Source organism: Manduca sexta, chromosome 15, assembly GCF_014839805.1.
Source record: "Manduca sexta isolate Smith_Timp_Sample1 chromosome 15, JHU_Msex_v1.0, whole genome shotgun sequence".
Lineage (NCBI taxonomy): Eukaryota > Metazoa > Arthropoda > Insecta > Lepidoptera > Sphingidae > Manduca > Manduca sexta.
In genome coordinates, this window is record NC_051129.1 from 7,175,745 (window position 1) to 7,196,761 (window position 21,017).

General features: G+C 36.6%; 4 protein-coding genes across 4 annotated transcripts; 3 read left to right on the plus strand and 1 right to left on the minus strand.

Moving 5' to 3' along the window:
- The first annotated feature begins 4,565 nt into the window (after positions 1 to 4,565).
- LOC115450648 (vegetative cell wall protein gp1) lies at positions 4,566 to 6,081 on the plus strand. The gene is made up of 2 exons (XM_030178707.2): positions 4,566 to 4,646; positions 4,739 to 6,081. Exons 1-2 carry the CDS (start codon positions 4,635 to 4,637, stop codon positions 5,975 to 5,977), a joined length of 1,251 nt encoding a protein of 416 aa, XP_030034567.2. The 5' UTR covers positions 4,566 to 4,634; the 3' UTR covers positions 5,978 to 6,081.
- Positions 6,082 to 10,060: 3,979 nt separating this feature from the next.
- Positions 10,061 to 10,706, plus strand: LOC115450671 (cuticle protein 16.5). Its single transcript, XM_030178744.1, has 2 exons — positions 10,061 to 10,162; positions 10,231 to 10,706. Exons 1-2 carry the CDS (start codon positions 10,151 to 10,153, stop codon positions 10,636 to 10,638), a joined length of 420 nt encoding a protein of 139 aa, XP_030034604.1. The 5' UTR covers positions 10,061 to 10,150; the 3' UTR covers positions 10,639 to 10,706.
- A 5,121-nt stretch (positions 10,707 to 15,827) lies between these two features.
- LOC115450657 (vegetative cell wall protein gp1) lies at positions 15,828 to 16,861 on the plus strand. Its single transcript, XM_030178720.1, has 2 exons — positions 15,828 to 15,917; positions 15,995 to 16,861. Exons 1-2 carry the CDS (start codon positions 15,900 to 15,902, stop codon positions 16,739 to 16,741), a joined length of 765 nt encoding a protein of 254 aa, XP_030034580.1. The 5' UTR covers positions 15,828 to 15,899; the 3' UTR covers positions 16,742 to 16,861.
- Positions 16,862 to 18,900: 2,039 nt separating this feature from the next.
- Positions 18,901 to 19,574, minus strand: LOC119189443 (eukaryotic translation initiation factor 3 subunit F-like). Its single transcript, XM_037439038.1, is given in 3 exon segments — positions 18,901 to 19,396; positions 19,398 to 19,466; positions 19,542 to 19,574. Coding segments are annotated over 3 exon segments (486 nt in total). The 5' UTR covers positions 19,560 to 19,574; the 3' UTR covers positions 18,901 to 18,997.
- Positions 19,575 to 21,017: the final 1,443 nt, after the last annotated feature.

Here is a 21,017-nt window from a genome sequence, read left to right on the forward strand (position 1 = left end):
TTAAGTCTTTTATTGATTTTGTACAAAACCTTTTTTGGCCTGTGTCGATGACAATACGCTCACCCCTATTACATGGGACATAATATAACCGTAAAAGTGTAGATGTGTTAAAACGCCTCTTAGAAGCAAAAATGCTTGAGACAGGAAAGACCAACATATAAGGGTTTCCTAAAATTAAAGTTACTAAAATCTATTACAGGCACCAGTTTATTATAAAATAAAAACCTAATAACTATTATAATACATTCCTACCAAACTATGTGTGCAAACTTTAAAAAGGTACTTGAATAATTATATAATTATAAATGTCATTTATATAAAATCATACGTTTTGTATTACCATCCGAAATACTTCTAAATAAGGTCGGAACTTGTAAGGATTTATCCTAGGCATAAGACACGACGAAAAGCTTAGGAAATAAAGGGGTCGAAGTTAGAAAAAATAACAAAACACCGTATTATGTTTTTGTACAACACAAAAAAACAAAAACATGGATAGTGGGCTTTGTTAGGACTCGAATTTCTTCGGTCACACACTACCCAGGTTTAAAAATTAAAAACGTGTTAATTGAAAGAAGTTACGTTGTGTATACTCTCACGTTGAAAGTACTTTCAAATCAATCTATTTGTTTCGCTCGATGAGTTTCTTTGTAAGAATAATTATAACGAAATCGTTTTATAGCGTGAAAGGTTAGTCATAGGACTAAGTTAAATCACGTGCAAACAATTTACATGCAAATTCATTATATTTTAAAACATACTTATCCTGCCTGATCAAAACACACACACACACACACACACACACACAACATCACGCATTTTATCCCCGAAGGGGTATGCAGAGGCGCAAGCATGGCACCCACTTTTCGCCAAGTGTGTTCCGTCCCATGATGTGATAGGGGGCGAGCCTATCGCCATATCGGGCACAAATTCCAGACTCCGGGCTGATACTGAGCAGAAAAACCCAAATATCACTTTGCCCGACCTGGGATTCGAACCCAGGACCTCAGAGCGCTGCCGTACCGCGCATGCAGTACAACTACGCCACCGAGGCAGTCCTGATCAAAACATATTTTAATAATAGTTTTTTAATCTATTGCAAGGATAGGTTTTATGGTTTAGCTTTATGGTTAGTAAGATGAAGAAGTAGATGAAGTAGTGCCTTTTTAACTGATCCCAGCGATCCAATATGTGTGCAAAGCCCTTTGCTGAGTCAACTCTGAAAAAGTTTATATGACTATAAATGATATTTAGCTAGGATTCTTCTTATAAGCGGGAAACTTATAACTTAATCGATAACTATTTTTATTTTTTTAGAATAAATACTCGCGGTATAGTGAATAGTTTGTTGTTGAACTGTATTATTTCAATCTTATGTCTTGATTTCTGTCAATTGAACTGCATATAAAACCGAACAGAAATAATTCGTGGCACTTCAATGGTACTTTGTGCATATAAATATTATAAAAATAAGTAGAGGAAAACATCGTGAGGAAACCTGCATGCCCTGAGAAGTTCTCTATAGGAATTTGGAGGGTGTGTGAAGTCTACCAATCCGCACTAGGCCAGCGTCGTGGACTAAGGCCTAATCCCTCTTAGTAGAGTAGGCCCGTGCCCAGCAATGGGACAGTATTTAATACAGGGCTGATATAATTTATATTATTGTTATTAAGTCATGTTGCAATTAAAATAAGCATGTGTACGATAAACAAGTGAACGGTTGACAGGTTTTTGTGCCGAAACATTTAATATCCGGCTATCTGACATTATGTATCACAATAGTAGGTAGATAGTGATTAATAGGTACAGGCTACAGATTTAATCCACGCCTTGTTTTTATAGATTCGCATATTGAATTATCGGAAATATGGTTTTAATTTATAAAAAGCTTTGTCATATGCATATTAGCGTAGATATTAATATGAAGCACTTAATACGTAGGTCCTTTTTTGTTATTTATCGATTGTCATCGTCGTCTGTTTGGTACACTAATAATACACGGATATTAGAGCAATATGATGTCATGCTTATTAAATTTTCTTGTTTCGCCCCCACACTGGAATAAGAAAAGGGCAGCGAGAGAATAAATGTTTATTTACACTAAAATTTTAAAAAATATTTTAATTAGTAAATAAGCACATAAATCTGTAAAAAAAACGAAAACAATGTTTTGTCCACTACAAAATACCATACAAGGAATCTAAAGTATTATCAAAATTCTTAACAGCACACAGAAAAAAAAGTTATTTTTTCTGTACATAACACTCTTGTAGGGACGCATGTCAATTAAATCATTTTTTTATTGCATGAAACAATAACGTGAGAACGAGCAAATAAGCCATCTGATGTTAAATTATATGCACCGCCCATACACATCCATAATTCCAAAAGAATCTTGAATGACCTTTAGGTAATGGAAATACACCTATGTGGTAAAAGCAAGATTTTATTTCTCACTGCGCTCTGATGGTAAGTGAAGTGAGGTCCAATAGAATATCGATTGACAAGACATGATTGTCCCTCGGCAGTCGACACGATTATGTCGGCTTGTTAGAACCGTATATACACAGGCTGATCCCGGAACACGACACAGTTACACAGACTACGGATTATTATTACGGATTTTAACACTTTGTGTACGGTGGTCGCTATCTGGGCAGTTATAAAATATATCTTACCACAAGCAAATACACACCAATGATATTGTAAGGCAGATTACGGCGTTACCATTTTAAAGTTACAAGATTTTTCTTATTTATCCCACAGAAATATTGTGCCGGTTGGAATTGTATGCGTTTTATAAACTATATCAATGGTTGTGTAGGTACGTACACTGGTACTTCTAGATTACTACTACATAAATAATAAAACGCCTAGTAAAAATAATTTGCAATTACATCACTCGGAGATATGAACGAAATAAAATGGAAGGTGGTTTAAAAATGCTTACGTATCGCGAATTAAGTATTGTATAGGTAGGTACAACAATACGTTATTATATACAATAAAATTATAGGTAAATTCTTATTTACTTATTTTTGCATTGTAGCAATTTCGATGAAAATGACAACACAACAATAAATAACTGAAAACGCAGTTGTGTGGTAATCTTGTGATTTTTTAATTTTAATGATTGTGAAACAGCTGTATTCGATGATTTTTTAATAAAAAGGTGTAGATGAGTTATAAACAATCAAACAATTGAGCTAATTAGCATATTCAGCCATAGTATTGCGGTAGCATGTATTGAGATTTGTCGCCTAACGAATATCCCATAAAATGTCCCATACGATACTACGTGCTCTTTACTTTCATGTTTCATGTTTTCTGTTTGTTAAAATAATAATAAGTTATCTATGTGTGCAATAATGCGCCATTTTTGAAAGACGAGTGCAATATAGTTGCCATACACCGTTTTATTAAAATATCATTGGCTTTATCAAACAAAACGTTGTGAATAAATTAAACAATATTGAAATTATTCACATTCTATTATGGCATCGCATGTTGATAATGTTTAAGTAATATTTAAACAATGAAATATAATCGAGTATTGTGTTTTTTATTACCAGTGAGTTCACAGTAAACATTTCAATTGACATTCTTGCACGAAAAATTACATGAGCTTTGGTTATTTTGGCCAGTTTCCTTCAATTAAAGTCAGTATTATTTGTAAACCACTCTAGAGTTAAGGCGTTAACAGTTAAATATGTACATATTTCATCTAGGTTTCTCCGGCAATTATAATCGTATTTATAGTATCTCACAAAGCGACATTTATACATATAGGGATAATTATACATCTATAAATTATATAACATTCTTAATTCTTATATACCACAGTTCCCTATTTATATGTGAATAAACAGTTATAAAATTCAGAAGATAAATCCTATATAATTATAAATCGTTTGTCGAAGAACTGACAGTAATGGACTAAACGAGTTCTTGAGTGGAGACCCCATATTGGGAAGCGAAGTGTAGGAGACCTTAGAGCTAGGTGGAGTGATGATTTGCGTATGGTCTCGGGCAGAAATTGGATGCGACAAGGCGAAGACAGGGAAAAATGGCGATTATAGGCGAATACTTATGTTGGGCAACGGTCTGCTAAAAGCCGATGATTATGATAAATCGTTAGTGACCGAAACGATACTAGAATTATAATCTCCTTACGTATGTAAACGTAATCACTGACTCTTATCCACGATCGATTGTTTAAAATTCAGATTAACATCTTTGTACGTGCAGTTTCCTCAAAGCCGAACAGCGAAGCACACGTACTTTTATTGATGAATCAGAGAGTATAAGGATAATCTATGGATATTTTTTTCGTACCTTTATTGGTATTTATTTACTTACAATTAACGATGGAACGAAATCAATCACAACACGAAGTGCAAGTGAATACTTTCGAAAAGGCCCATCGGTATTATTATTCGCTGGGCGTTTTCAATACGATTTTTGTAGCCATCAAGGTCCGCGTCCTTACTTATGGTACCATTAGGTATTCCGCGACACCCGCATCGTTGCCTCACCACGATGCAAAATTTGTTACACCTATATAAAAGACAAGGCTCCATTTTCTAGCGACCGCATTATAAATTTAAAACCGGTCAAGCAAAGGGACCTCCAACATGCTCCTGCCGGTAATATATAATTTTATATTTTTTGTTATCATTAAGTCCCTACTTATGTGATATTAGGAGATTGACTATAATTACGTATATTTTATTTACAGGTACTAATAGTGTCCACGTTGTGTGGCATTGCTCAAAGTTCTGGAATCGGCCATGTCGGCGTAGCACCAGCGGAGCTGGCGGCAGTCGGATTGGCGCCTGCCGGCTTGTCCCCAGTCGCCGTGGCTCCACCAGGCGTAGCCCCGGTTGTAACCGCAGCGAGTTCGCAGTACTTCGAAAGGACTTACAACCGTTTAGTGGCAGCTCCACCAATACCACTGGCGCCATCTGTACCGCTCGCACCGCCTGTACAAGTTGCCCCGGCTTTGCCAGTTGCTCCGGTAATTCCAGTAGCACCACGGCCGCAGCCTGTGTTCGTGCCTGTTGCCAACAATGTGCCTGTACCTGGGGTTTCTCCGCAACCAGTGACGGAATCTCCGTCGGATCCCAACGTTGCTATAGCTGTAGCCACTGCGCATGCTGCAGCACCCGTAGCGACAATCTTATTGCCTCCCTACCCATTTGGACTGCCTCCAGGCTTCGCATTTGTTCCGCCACAGCCCAATAACGTACCAGCGGAGAGGCCAATAGAATCTACTACTCCGACAACTACTCGACAGACAGAAGCGACCACAACTGAGAGGGAACCAGATACAACGCCTGTGCCATCGAACAGTGACAACAGTTTCGTACAAGCTCTGCCCTCAAACCAAGATATAAATTTCAAGCTCTATGGGCCGCCTCGACCTCAGCACTGGTCGCAGCAACAACCGTTACCGTTACCAGATTCAGCCCCATCAGCTCCAAGACCCCAGCAATTGCCATTACCGTTACCAGCCCAACGACCACAGCAATGGCCGCAGCAGCAACCGTTGCCGTCGGCGCAACCGCGCCCACAACAGCAACCCTGGCCTCAAAAGCGACCACAAGCCCAACCTTGGCTGCAGTCGCAGCCGCATCCTCACGTTCATTTTCACGCCATTAAGCCTCAGAAGTTAAAAACGTTAGTGGAGGTTGTGAAAGCTCCCTTAGCGTATATTGCACCACCACCTCTAGTTACCCATGAACCCCATCGTCATATCAAGATCATCAAACATGTGTACGGATTTGTGCCAGAATCCAGCGCTAAAATTATAATAAGGCCTGTGAGTACAAAAATACGTGCTGTCAGGGTTCCTGCCCATCTGCCGTATAAGGGTCAAATATCAGCAAGAAACGTCCGTACACCCGTCAACAGAATCACTGAGCCCACTACGTTTAGTCCTTTTAACAAACCAAATACCAAACCTCCGAGAGTATAATTTATGTATTATAGATAGTCAATTGTCACTTGTTAATGTGCAGCACAATGTAAATATACATATAGAAAATTAATAGGAGTGTAAATATAAAGATGAGAATTTTATTTATGTGTAATTCATTTACAAAACCTAATGCCTGTCGCTCTGTGGCAGCGTTATTATATAAACTCAGATTATTGTATTGTATCTTACAATAAGAATTGTATTGTATATATTGTTCACCAAAAGTGATCATAGAAGTGGGGATTTGTTGCTGTTGTATTTATCTACGAAATGCAGCAGCAACGTTAACGTAGGTTTTCTGTGGTGCAGTGATAGTTCAGTCAGACTTTCAGTATAAAAACTGTCCACAGTGTGACTATACTATTTAGGTACCAGCCAATATTTATAACACACATGTTCGTTGGTAGTAAATTTATAATTGAACATTGTAAATAATTGTAAAACTATACTTTATCTCATTTCACCTTATTTCACAACTATGTGGAGGAAATGATTATTCGAGTATTTAAAAAAGAAATTTCACAAGCAGTTGCATGCCTGACGTCAATCCTTTCTAGGGGAAGCCAATCCGAACAAAATCGTGTTAAGAAATCTTAAAGGGAGGTTTCCTTGTATTTATGTTTTTTGCACTTCCAAGGTAATGCCACAAATGTCGCGGGATATAGAAAACTTAGAAATTCTCCTTTGAGTTTCTTGACGTCACGGCTCTATAAAGCCATGCGTATTATTATACGAATGCCAATCGTACGTACCTAATATAAAATAAATAATTAAGAATATAAATAACAAATTATTCACTTTTAAAAAGTAATTAAAGAGCAATTTACATTACCTATTAGCTATTGATTGTCAATTATCGTTCGCCTCAACGGTGAAAGAAAACTATGGCAGGAAGCCCACATATCTAAGAATTTCGAGAGTATAAGTCTGCTAACCCACAGTAGGCCAGTGAGGTGGAGTATAGCCTAAACCCCCTCAATTGTAGAGAAGGCCCGAGCCCATCACTAGGAGAGTATACAATAAAGATCTAGTATTATTTTCTTTGTTTTAAAGAGTATAATATAATTTTGTTCATTTTTATATATATCAAGCCACAGTTGGTTGGATTGGTCAGATTCAAAGGGAAAACTTTCCTCACAATATGTATATTTATTGTTAAAACGTCGCATAATAAAATGTTATTCTAAAAACACGATTCATTCCTTGAAATGCTTTCCATAAACATTATTTCTAAAGAAACATTAAACATTCGTTGAAACTCTGTTTGATAGGCAGAAACAATCAATTGATTACTTTCAGAACTCATGCGCTTTGAATACATAAACATCATTATAAACTGTGGCGGTTATAAAAAAATCTAAATAATACATTATGGCGTTAATGTTAATAGTGTAGAATTATAAAAGGCGGATGTAAGATGTATAAGCAACGTGTCGGTGCATTGCTTTGATTTAACGCATAAAGTACAACGAAAGCCGATTAATCGGTTTACCTTGATCAAAAAATATAAAATTCCACTCGGTACCTAGTTGTTAAAAGTTTTTTCGGCATTTACAATGACCGAAAGCAATTACTCAAACAAAAAATCATCATTAAAACTGCTATATTAGCATGATCATTCTTTTTGTATCAAATAAAAAAAAATAGAAATTACCTAAACCGGATTACGGGAAAAAATAACTCAAGCACATAGAATAAGAAAATGTTTCTAGTTGAAATAATAAAAGAAAAATGTATTTAAAATCATACGTGAAATAAGTTATGTCATATTCCAGGTATAATTTACCCCTCCTACTTCGCCGTGTTCGAAATAACAAACTATGATTTCTTCAAAACCAATTTTCGACACCTGTCAGAACGCTATTTGTTTTGTATGGAGATAGTTTGAGACCCTGGTAAGGACATAGGCTACTTTGTAATTTATATCCCGGGAAAATATATAGCGGGAATTCTATCCCGGAAAACTCCTTCACGCGGACAAAGTCGTGAGTGAAAACTATTAACTTTAGAAAAGTTGCCTGCCCTTGGGTTTTGAACCTGCAGACATTCGTCTCGGCATTCAGTTCCACTCCCATCTAGTTTATCGACGCTTATATAGAGTATACTTTAACCTAACTATCAGGTTTTAAGGTAGGGCTAGTTAAATTTTCAAAATACAATTAACGTTCTAATCCAAAACTCCGTAAAAAACATCAACTAATTACCAACAACGTATCCTTTAATATAAGATTTCTTTACCTGGGAATCCCAGAACTACGAGGTTAAATGCCTACACGGCTAGAGGATAATGAGATACGTATTTGAAATTAACACAAGGTCAAGAGTATCCTACATACACAGTAAGGAAACCAGGACATATTATATTTGTTTTTTTTTTTTATGATTAATGGCCTTTTTCATAAGTTTCAAGTAATTTTTATTTGACAGTTTTCGTATACCACAGCTAATGTAGATAACTTATTTATTTTATTACCGTTTATTTGGAAGCATAAATTCGAAAGTCAATTTTGTATTTTGTTGGAATATACTCGTACCTATATATTTATGTAATGAATAGCATTTACCCAGAAGTTGTGAAATAGGCCCTAAATGTTATTACTGATTATAAAATGGAACGTATGTTTCAGAGTTTTATTTTATGTAATCTTATATCTCAAACTATCGTATGGAATTATTGTCAGTCATAGCAAAAAACTGCAATACCATATTAGGATAACTAAAGCCATGTACCCAAACAACAGCCACAGTATTATTGGTACCACGTTTTGATCACCGAATACGATAAAGTGAAATTGGAATTTTGTACGCCTGGTATCTGAAATTTGGGCCCGATATGACAATAAATACCCTGTCACATTATGTGATGGAATAATCATAATGAAGAGCGGGTGCACATCTTGGCTCTGTTCTAAGGCGATAAAAAGCATGACTATGTGTGTGCCACAATAAATTCAATTTTGGAATATTTACTTAAAATTTCTAATTATTCATTTGCGCTTGATCAATAACTTAAACACCTTTTGCCTAATAGTGCTTATATACTGGCCCGTATTTATTAGGTTCTATGGGGGATGTTGAGTCCCACAACACTAAACTCACTTTTTAAAACTATCAAAAAATTATTGGCCTAATGAGTTATATTATTTTATTTTTAATTAATCAGCTTGTGATGCTACATTTATATGATTCTAAGCTTGTCCTCAGAGGAACACCAACTCCCAAGACACAGGCTAGTTTGGGGGTCAGGAGACCTTATAGTGCGTATCGTTTTGTGTCCATTCTGTATGGTACTTAATCTGTAACTTTGCATTTATGTTTTTACGAAATCAACTGTATCAGTTCTCTTTATTTTAGAGATTTTTTTTACATATTTACATATATATTATTTAAAAAACATGCATATAAAAATATAAAGACCCAGCCCACCGGCGGTAAAGGATTCAAAGTGAGAAATCTCTTCACAATGCGCGCCGTGTCCAGCAATACTGCCTTCTGCATCTGGCCTCCGACCCAACAACCAATTGAGAGGTTCCAAATATACTGTTATTATTATTATATTTAGGCCCAAATGGGTGCCATTTCACATCCGCTCATTAGCAGATTGGGGCACACATGTTTTAAAAATGTAATATCCAATGTTTCTGTTATTCTTAAACCAGGAAATTACAAATACATACATATGTATCCACGGTTACCTATTACAAATAATCTGATTTGCAATGCACATACATAATAAACAGCTCTCACTTAATTCTAGTTACTAGAACGTAATACGTCAAGTACTCTTCCTCGTACAACAGTAACGATCTCATATCAACTTAAATTCATGTTTTCTGTTTTTAACAATGCTTTTTAACATACCGTCTCCATTTCATACAATGTCAACGTCTAACTAGATCACTAAATCTGTTAACATGATAATAAATCTAATTGAAGGATCTGAATATGTCCAAATTTGGTAAGGTGGTCGAATAATCGTGTCCACTTGTTGTCGTAACGGCGCGCGCCCTCGTTGCGTGCCCGGCGTCTAACGAGACAGCGCAATACCACTGACGAAACTCAATACAAGGTGAATCTTACCCGGCTCGCGTATAAAAGGTATTGTCATCAAACTGTGGACATCATTCGCATCTTCTGTTCTATCAGAAACAACAACCAAACAAACCAAACATGTACAAAATCGTAAGTATTCTAAATTCAAATTTTCAAAATAAACTTATTTGGCGTTTATTAACGAATGTTTTTCCTAGGTGTTCTTCTTCGCCACCATCGCTATGGCTGCTGCCAAGCCCAGCCTGGCCCCCGCTGCCCTCGTCGCACCAGCCCCAGTCGTGGCTGCTGCTCCCTTGGTAGCTGCACCAGCGCCTGTCGTCACCGCCTCCAGCTCCCAATACATCGCAAGGAACTACAATGGATTGTACGCCGCCGCCGCTCCCTTAGTTGCCGCTCCTGCCCCGTTAGTCGCTGCCCCTGCACCGTACGTGGCCCATGCTGCCAGGATCGTAGCGCCCGCTGCTGCTCCCTACATAGCCGCTGCCGCTGCTCCATATGTGGCTGCTGCCGCACCCGTGGTGCCCGCCTATGCCCGCTACGCCGCCCCCTACGTCGCGGCTGCTCCCTACCTCGCCCATTCCGCTCCCTTCGTAGCTCTCAAGTAAAAATGACGACTCAAACCTAGGCCCATTGTTATAAATGTAATTAAATAAACTGTTTTGTATACTTTAAACACCTTTTTTATTTATTACCTTATGAATAACGAATACAATAAGTACATCCAATATAAAATTTCTGTAGCACTTACTGATAATATATCAGTAAATAGATAAATATAGACATCGAATAACGTTTCAAAGAATTTGTTTACAGTCGATACTATATTCAAGTTTCAAGGATGTTTCCTCGTAAGCCTTGGCAAAAGTAATTAGACTTGCGACAATACAATCACACTTACATAGAGAAGCCGTATTAGGTATAATGGAAACAATTGGAATTAGGCTGGTCTATTTCGGGCTTATACGTCGCCACTGTCTGTTTTCTGTTGTTGAAATAGACATGTAATTTTATTAGATAATGGGATAAATAATAACAGAAAATATGTAAATTACATAAATACTTAAACTCATTCTTTATCACACAAAGTAACTATAAAGAAAACAAAATCGAAGTACCTAAATTTTAAACAAGATAACACTGTAATCCATTTGCTAATACTTAGTTTTGGGGCAGATTGAATATTACGTATAAAAAATGTTACGTGTAATAAATGTAAATATTACGTATAGTAAATGAGATAAATATGTGACGAAAACAAGTAGTAAGAGATAAAACAGAATTACGGACACCACGGTATAAGAAGTAATGAAAGCATTACTTTTTGTGTGTGTGCGTTTTGTTTAAGGGTTCATAGTCGACAATTTTCAGGAAATATATGGTGCAAAGATTTATGATTACTTACCACATAATAGAACAAAAGAGCCGGACTACTCAGTAGAGCACGTGCTTGCATTAAGGTACTCGCAGACGCAGTCAATTTGTTGCGAAGAACACTACAACTGTGTAGTGTTAACATTTATACTTCTATAGCTCTTATTGATGGTTGTTTTGTCACACAGACACTCACACGTGAAAATAAAGTACCTAATTATTTCCAAAGGTAGGTGGTGCAGGGTTTCAAGAGCTTAGTGATAAAAAATAGGTACTTATATGACTAATAATCAGTTCTTTGATTGTAGTGATTTTTTAATGTCACTTACAAGAGCTCAGTGGGCCACATGTTAGGTATAGCTGATCTAATGAATTACCGATAGATGTCATCTTAAGTAACCATTATGAAAGTATTTATATTGAATTCTCAATAAATAATACATGTATAAAAAATTGTTATAGTATAATTTTTATTTCCTTTTTAACATCGTAAAATCATAGATAAGAATATGAGCTTGACCTTTGATCGAACAATAAGTCATCATGATTTTTTCAAAGATAAACTCTCGGGGTTGAACCTGTCAGAAGTTACTTTTTTAATTCGAAACCATAAACCATAAAGCATTTCATTGAAGTCAGGTACACAAACTACCAACTTCGATATTATATAAATCGTAATCACTCATGACAATAGTACAAGCCTGAATCTAGTCCACTACTATTCCATTTAATCTAGTCGTGGTAGATGCATCAACGCCAAGCAATTCAGTACTTCTTACTAAGCTTTCTACGTGTTCCTAACTATTTAAAACATAATAATTTCTATACTCATAAAGAATAATTATTACCATTGAACATGTCTATTTCCTTCATCAACATTTTTGTAACAAAGGTATTTCAGTTTTTATTGCCCAATTAAAATACAAAAAATCCAAGCTATAATAAATAATATGTAAATAAGTCCATTTATGGTTAAGCTTAGCCATAACGACCACTTACTCGCTACTAACATCAGCTTTTAAAAGTGGATTTTAACACTACAGGCGACTGCCGACTCCAAAAAATATTATATGTAATGTACATTTATTAATAATTATCTTTACATGTAATAATAATGCAATAGGCCGATGTTTATACATTATGGATATTCAAGAAAAACTAATATAGCGGGTCTTTATTAGACTAACAGAAGCCAAAATAACAGCTCTGAGAATTTTTGTATGTCTTTACGTTTGTAAACGCATCTCGCAAAAACGACTGCATGGAAATCAATGATGTTTTCACCGATGTATTGCAAGAGGCCCTACATAGAATATAGATATCACTTTATCTTGGAAAATGTAAAACTAGACATTAACCCGGAAAAGCTATTCACAAGGGTAGTAAATAATATAATAACACAATGCAGAATATATTGCTAATATTTTAATTATTTGTTATAAACGCTTACTCAAATAGAAATTATTTTTATTTTAGTGTGATTTTTAAGGCGACGTTTATTATTATCTGAAAATATACATGCGGCGTCAAAATAAAGAAGAAAGAATAGAAGATAATGGCACCGGAAGGCGTAAGAACTATATAAAGAAGTATAAGCGGCATATAAAGGATAGGTAGGATACGACGGAAGTGCATACATTGAACGAAATATATAAGATATGGGGAGTATATTAGGCGGCGAAACTATATAAATTACTACTGACGCCTTATATGGTTACGCCTATAAGGTACAGGAAATATACTTCACTAATTGATTAGTACTCGAGCTGTGAATAGTAAAATAAGTGGCTGGACGAAGTATAAGGTGATCTTATAGTCCTATGGTAAAATATATTATATAAAACTAAAAACATGCTATCACATCTGTATAGGCAAATCTAGAAATGCAGCATTGATTGCACACATGAGTACCTGACAAGGCGAAAATAAAAATAACAAATAGTAATGTATTCTATCTGATCGTAGTTAGTAAATATTTCAAAGGCAATAAAATGCGGACACTACACTGCTGACACCATTATGTAACGCAGAATTAGTTCATGGATGAAGGACGCCCTCGATATTTAGCCGTGTGATCAGAATAACCATGTTAGAATCGAATCCTGATTGTCCCACGTCACGCGCACTTACGTATGCAAAGCCCGCACGGCACGATGCTCCGAAGTGCTTCCAATGCGCGCAAGACATTCTTGTTTGTATTATTTTTAACACATATCAGTCATAACAGAACGTGACGGAGTTAAAAAATGCAATATTCGTAATGTGTACGTCAATGGCAGAAGCGTTCTAAAGGGCACTGGTGGTAATACACCAGGTGGCTTCAATTAGGTAATCCTAATATAAAAAACACGCAAAAATACAATGAAAAATTTCATATGAATATTCCTTTCTCTTGTAGCACGAATAACTATTCTCTCGTTGCGTTATAGGAATGTTGCGTTTCTTTAAAGAGTTCATGGATAAAAAAAATTAAGTTACAACTACCAATTAGGTATTGTATAGTGTTTTTAATATTAAGCGATCGTAATTATTCAAAATAAAAAAATATACTAAAGTGAGACCCTGTTAGATCTAATTAGACCCTATTTCTAAATCTTTGCATACTCTTATCCTACCGTAGATTTAATCGTTCCGTGTAGTGTGTACCGTATATTTCTTGGATATAAACTTATACATCCGTAAATGTATCATTCGCTTAATATGTTATTGTACCTTGTATGGCAAGCTCAATCATTTCTTTGAGAATGATAGAACCTTCCAAAGAAAGTTCAGGCAAACGTATCTACAAACGACGTGGATCGTTATTGCGTAAAATCGGCAATTCAATTAATGTCCACAGCAGCCAAATGCAGTGGTCTGTGTTTCGCGGAATGTCGTTAACTACGAGTTTTAGACCTTTCCAATCTATAAATAATAGATTTAATATTCGACTATTACTTATTTATATAGTACAAATACAGTGTTTTAATGTAGATCAAATATTATACAAACCTTCATAAAATTTATTGTATTATTCACCTTTACTAATTGGATTTAGTAAGCAATGATCGTTGATGTCAATTAATGTTATCAATATTCAAATCAAATTAATTAATTGATTGAAGTAATTTGAACACTTATTATCTATAAATATGATTGCCTTATTTGAAGCCTATGTAGAATATTTATTAATAATCATAATCAATGCCTCGGTGGCGTAGTTGTATTACGGTACAACTGCAGTGCTGAGGTCTCGGGTTCCATCCCCGGGTCAGGCAAATTGATATTGGATTTTTCTACTCAGTATCAGCCCGGAGTCTGAAATTTGTACCCGGTATGTTGTTAGGCTCGAACCCAATCACATCATGGGACGAAATACACAAAGCAGAAAGTGGGAGTATCAGTTGCGCCTCTGCCTACCCAATCGGGAATAAAAGACGTGAGTGCGTGTGCAAGTGTTTGTCATAATCAGATCCATATAGGAGCACAGAATCTATAACGTCATCTATAACGTCACAACAGTAACGATTTTGTACAACGTCGTCGGTACATAATAAAACTACTTCAAACCGTCATTATCCTAATTTGATTTCCAGTATATTTTACAGTGAATATTAAATTAAAATTACCATGCACAAAATTACATTAATCAGTCTCTCATGCTCTAATTTTATAGAATGTCATTATTTATGGTTGTGATGCTTCGTCTCGAATGTGAGCGTTAGTCTCGGCAAGAAGAGTCCTTTAGTGTATTTCTACCGGAAAGCGACCCGTAGTACTGAAAAAGTGTAATAATTTGCACACTTTAAAATCTATTCTATTTATAAATTATTATGTTTCATGATCATTGGCAAAGTTCTAGCATGCCGGACTTTGTGATGAAAAGTTATATGCTATTTCGATGCTGTTTATTTACATTTTATAATTGTCATTTATCATAGATACCCATATTGTCATCTTGTCATTAATTTGTATTAAAATACATTCGTGTCTCGCTAAATCGATAGAATTTCATAAATTGATTCCAGGGAATCGCTAGACATGTAAAGAAAAAAAAGACTCATGAACAAAACTTTTATAAAGTTTTTCGATTGAAAATGATAAGATTCTTCTTAATACGAAGCTCGTACTTTTTACATAGTCTGTACAACCATCAACATTCTATGGTAAGTAAAGTAAAATGCATTCGTAGTATTCAATATTAACGTTACGAAACAATTTATGATATGACTTGAGTGCAATAATAAAAATTAAAGCAGCTCACATGTTAAGTAGGGGTACTAAATTATATAATGCTACTATGAATGGTCAGTTGTATGACATATTCGGCAACCGATGGTGTCTGTGTTGACACCTAATTGAGCATGCGCATGTCCTGCCTAAGGAAAGTGAAACTATCATCGACGAACAAAGACGTAATGCTTGCAACAGTATGAACTATATAACCTGTAAGTGACACACTCATCCATACACATCGACTTTGATACTCGACTAATCAAGTCGGAACACAAACAACATGTCAGCACTAAGATTAGTAAGTATCATCCAGATCGTGCATATATTAATAAACAAATCCGAATTGTTTAATTAAATCATATTTTTCTTTAACAGGTCATTTTCACCACCGCCATCATAGCTGGTTGCAACGCCAGCGGATTTGGTCACATAGTGCCGGCTGCAGTCAAATCGTTTCCTATTGTCCGATATGCTCCTTTCTATAACTTCCCTGGAGTTGTGAGGTCAATACATGCCGTAGCACCAGCAGTTGCACCGGCGCCAGTCCTACCAGCTCCATTACCAGCGAGGTTCATACCAGCACCAGTAGCCCCAGCACCGATCCTGCCTGCTCCGGCCCCTATATTCCCGGCACCAGCACCTGTCCTGCCGGCTCCAGTACCAGCTCCGGTACCATTCGCGCCTGCCTTTGCTCCAGCTGTGGCACCTGCCTTCGCACCACCAGTAGCGCCTGCTTTTGCACCAGCGGTAACACCAGCCTTCGCTCCACCTGTCGCGCCTGCCTTCGCTCCAGCACCATTTTTTGCATCTGCCCTCCCGAAGTTAGCTCCTGCTGTGCCTGTACTGCCTAGGTTAGCTCCTGCTCTGCCAGTGTTGCCTAGATTAGCTCCTGCTGTGCCTGCTTTCCCGGCCCCGTTGTTTGCTCGTGCAGTTCCTGCTTTACCTGCGGCTCCGTTCGCACCGATCATAAGGCCCGTGGCCCCGGCGCTGCCTGCAGTCGCCCCGGCGTTACCAGCCCCAGTATTCCCTCCAGCTCCATTTGCAGTAACAAGAGCTCTACCTTACGGTATTGCACCATACGCGCCCCTAGCGCCTATTGTCAAACAAGTTGCGTGGAAATGATCTAGTCAAATAATTTAGAAACAAATATAGCATAGAATTGTTATTGTTAGTGTTGACTTGTTGTATATAATATGTTAAGGCTGTTTTATACGAAATTGATAAATATTTTATAAAAAAAAATGTTTTTTATTTTTCTCCTTATTCATTAAAATGAAAATATTATTACTGAAATGAATGCATATAAAACGCAATATACATAATGTAATGACGCATTATAATACATACTATTATGCCTTATCTAATAATAGAAGCTGTATTAAAATAATTATAAAAAAAAATGATATTACAATGAAAATCTACTCAGCTATATTTTAGAACAAAAGTACAAAAAGTGAAAACGATGACTAAATACTAAAATGCAATGCAAATGTTTAGATGTTTGGTAACTATTTTTTTATCGAATGGTATTATAGCGTAATCGTAATAAGTATCGTAAAGATTAATAAAACATTATTTAATAATATTTAAAAATCACCGAAAAGAAATATTTTAAGAAGAAGATTAAGTTACACAACCTAATAAGATATAGATTAAACATGTCAGTCACACATTTTATTCTCTATAAAGAAGGCAAATATGCAACCTTATATGAGCTTATCGCGCTATTATTGGTCAATTATTCCAATACCAAGAAAATAGAATGAGATTTTCGAAATTGAAAATTACAAGATTATTAATTGCCAGACTTAAGTATCGAACATATCAAAAGTACTGGTTGGGCGTGGCCAATATAGCATATAGTCCAACCAACAAGAAAAAATTAAAAAGGTGTGTGAAGGCCCAGGCACAGCAAGGCCGAGCAGGCACTACCTACGATGTCCCATCAAGCGAGGAGAGCAAGGGCTACTAGGTAATACTGAGCAAAATTACTCACCGATCTTGCAGCCAAAGTCATGAGGTGCACACCGCAAAGGAGGTCCGGGATGCCAGGCGATGCTCCGGTTGCCATCCACGGTCGAAGAGGCAGGATAAAGTGCGAGGATCGGTGAGGGAGGGATGAAAATTTAAGAGGGAATTAAGAATTATGTGTATAATAGGAATATGGAAAAATTAGTGACGTAAAGAATTTTTAGTAATAATGACATGTATATGCCCGATTCAAACAATATAACAGCCAATATTACGACAAAAAATGCGGCATCTCCTAACTAAGCTAAAAAAGATCGAATGAGTAATTCTACGCAGAGCTTACCTTCGACTATAGCTCACGTTGAGAAGACACAAAGCGGCTCAACCAGTTACCATCCCCAGTATGCTATCAAAAAACAAATTCATCGTATATAATGTGGTATTTAAAATGTATTTGTCTATAGAAATTATATTTGTATTGATCTTGACCTAAAGTACGAATCTATTCGCTATTAGAAATAAAATTCTATTCGATGTATACAAGAAAATTTTTGACGTCACGTTACAATAAAAACAACCAAACCACACTAGGACTTCCGCTACTGTGTATTGTGGGCGTTTCGCATTAAACGTTTTAAATTTGATCGATATAAATTATCTAAAGAAAAAAGACAACAGACCTAAGTCAATAACACCCATATATCATTTGTTTTTGTTTTAAATCCTTGTAATTACTCAATAATAATCAATTATAATAAAAAAGTAAGTATTACATTAAAGAAGTTCATGTATAAAAATGCCTAAGTCGCATTTTACGTCAATAGGTATGAGCGTTATGTCGGCGCGTTTGAAAACTATAATTACCTTTATAATAAATCTAATAAATCCGATACAAATATATTCCTGTTCTTATCCACACCTGCCTGCCTATAAAAGTAGGTGTTACACGCTTTGTTTTTTTTACTTTGTATAAGGCAAATGTTTTAGTTTTTTTCTAAGCGACAATCAAACAAACAGGATCTATGTTATAATTATGAATATGTGTGTACCTATTATAAACTGTAGACATTGCATGTGTTACCTTAGAAAAGCGTTTTAAGTTTTTAGCATGCGTAAGTACCTAATTAATATAGGAATGCGTTATTCTGAATGAAGATTTAATTTTCATCAGTGAAAACAGAATATACATAATACCAACTCATTAATAATATGAATAAGATCTTGATGAAAATATAAAGCAATAATAGCCATCATCTCTTTCTCATTAAATTATCATAAGAACAAAGAAGGATTATCACAAAAACACAAACAATATTTCAACAATTTTATTTAATTCATATAAAATTTTCTAACTAAGTCTTTGTTATAAGTCTTTTCAAAGAAAGGTCTTGGAGTATTCTCTTCAACCTATCGAACGTACGCTGGGGCGTAACCGAAAGTAGAGCGTACTAATGGAGCAGAGGCGTAAGGGAATGGAGCGGCGTATGCAGCGGGGCCGGGGAGACCGTAAGGAGCAGCGTAGGGTGCAGCGGCGTAAGGTGCAGCAGCGTAGGGTGCAGCGGCGTATGCAGCAGGTCCAGCGATGTAAGGAGATGCGGCGAAGGGAGCTGCGAAGGGCGCAGCTACAGGCGCGGCTAACGGAGCAGCTAACGGTGCTGCCAGAGGGGCGGCCAAAGGTGCAGCGACGGCTGGAGCAGCCACCAACGGGCTGAGAGCCCTGTTGACCACGCTTACTTGGGCAGCGTAAGGCGGAATGTTCTGAGGTACCGCATGAGCATAGCCGATTTGCGCAGGCGCCACCAGGGGGGGCAGCAGCTACAGCTGGTACTGCACTGGATTCAGCTCCAATGGCGAACGCCGCAGCGACGAGAACGATCTGTTAAAGAGACATTTTAATTAGCAAATCGATGGTCTTTATAAACAGGAAAATATTAAACAATTTTTTACTTACAGATTTGAAAGAGAACATCTTGCTTAGTTTGGTAGTGAACCTTTCTTAACGAAAAGAAGATTTAGTGTGTGACTATCGAAAAAAAGTGTAGCCTTTTATACCATGTTTATTGTAATTCAGATATCGTTCGACAAACCGAACATTTGACGTATCGCGGACGTTCATTTGCTATTCGCGGTGGCACGCGTGGAGAAATGGATCACATTGAGAAATTCTTTGTGAAATTTTTCTTTAGATTCGTGAAGTGCATTTATTGATGTGAGGAATTTATAAGAGATCCTTATTTCCGATATGTAATTAATTGTAATATGGTTACGTATATTATGTATGACTATATTTGCTCTTTAAACATGCATTTTTAAATACGTAATAGCAAGTTATGAATTATGATTATAAGTAATTGTTCGCTTAAAATAACTTATCATTAATAGGTACTAGTTTGGTGTGGAACACGTTTCCATTTTTTTCCTTCTCAGAAAAGTGTCGGCACAATCCGGAACTATAGTTTTTATTGGTCATTCCTTTTGACATTACCAACTTTTTGCTAGTCACTTTTTATTGTTGCAGACATAAAACTTCCAAAAAAATCTATTCGCGCCACTCCCTACTACCTACAGTGTCTTAGTCCAGACTTTGACCTATGCTGTACTTTCAGTTGGTCGTCCTCCAGCGGTATCGAGAATGAATACCGACTTTGTATATCGAGTTTAGACTTGATTGGTGCAAAATTCTATCCGATTTCTATTTTGTGTAGTAATAGTTTTTTGAAGCGGCGATAGCCTAGTTGGGTGTGGAACGGACTGCCAAGACGAATGTCCGCAGGTTCAAATCCCAAGGGCACACACCTCTGACTCTAAAAAATCATGTGTGTATTCTTTGTGAATTTATCGTTCGCTTTAACGGTGAAGGAAAACATCGTGAGGAAACCTGCACATCTGAGAAGTTCTCTATAGGAATTTCGAAGGTGTGTGAAGTCTACCAATCCGCACTAGACCAGCGTGGCGGACTAAGGCCTAATCCCTCTCAGTAGTAGAGGAGGCCCGTACTCAGCAGTGGGCAAGTATATAATACAGGGCTGATATTATTATTTAATAGTTTTTTGAATATATTTCATACCTGGCTGTAAAGCACCCGTCGTAAATGTCAATATAAAACCTGGACGTATTCGGGCGTCTATAAATCCTGATATAGGTCAGAATAATTCCGACAACTATGACGGGAAGCAAGTTTTCTATGCAGGTTAATATACTCAAACTACACTGAACTTACCATCAAATCCAGTGACTGATAAAGAAACTTGTTCTAATGTTTCTTTACAACTCGCCACCCGTCTAAAGACACGCCCGTAATAGACTCGTTATCGCTTTCTAAGCTATCAATCTTAGGGAATGAGTTTTAGCAATCCCACCTAAAATGTTTAAGAACCATGGATAAACTCGTAACTGCAAAGGAAATTAGGATCGGGAGTGGTTTCAT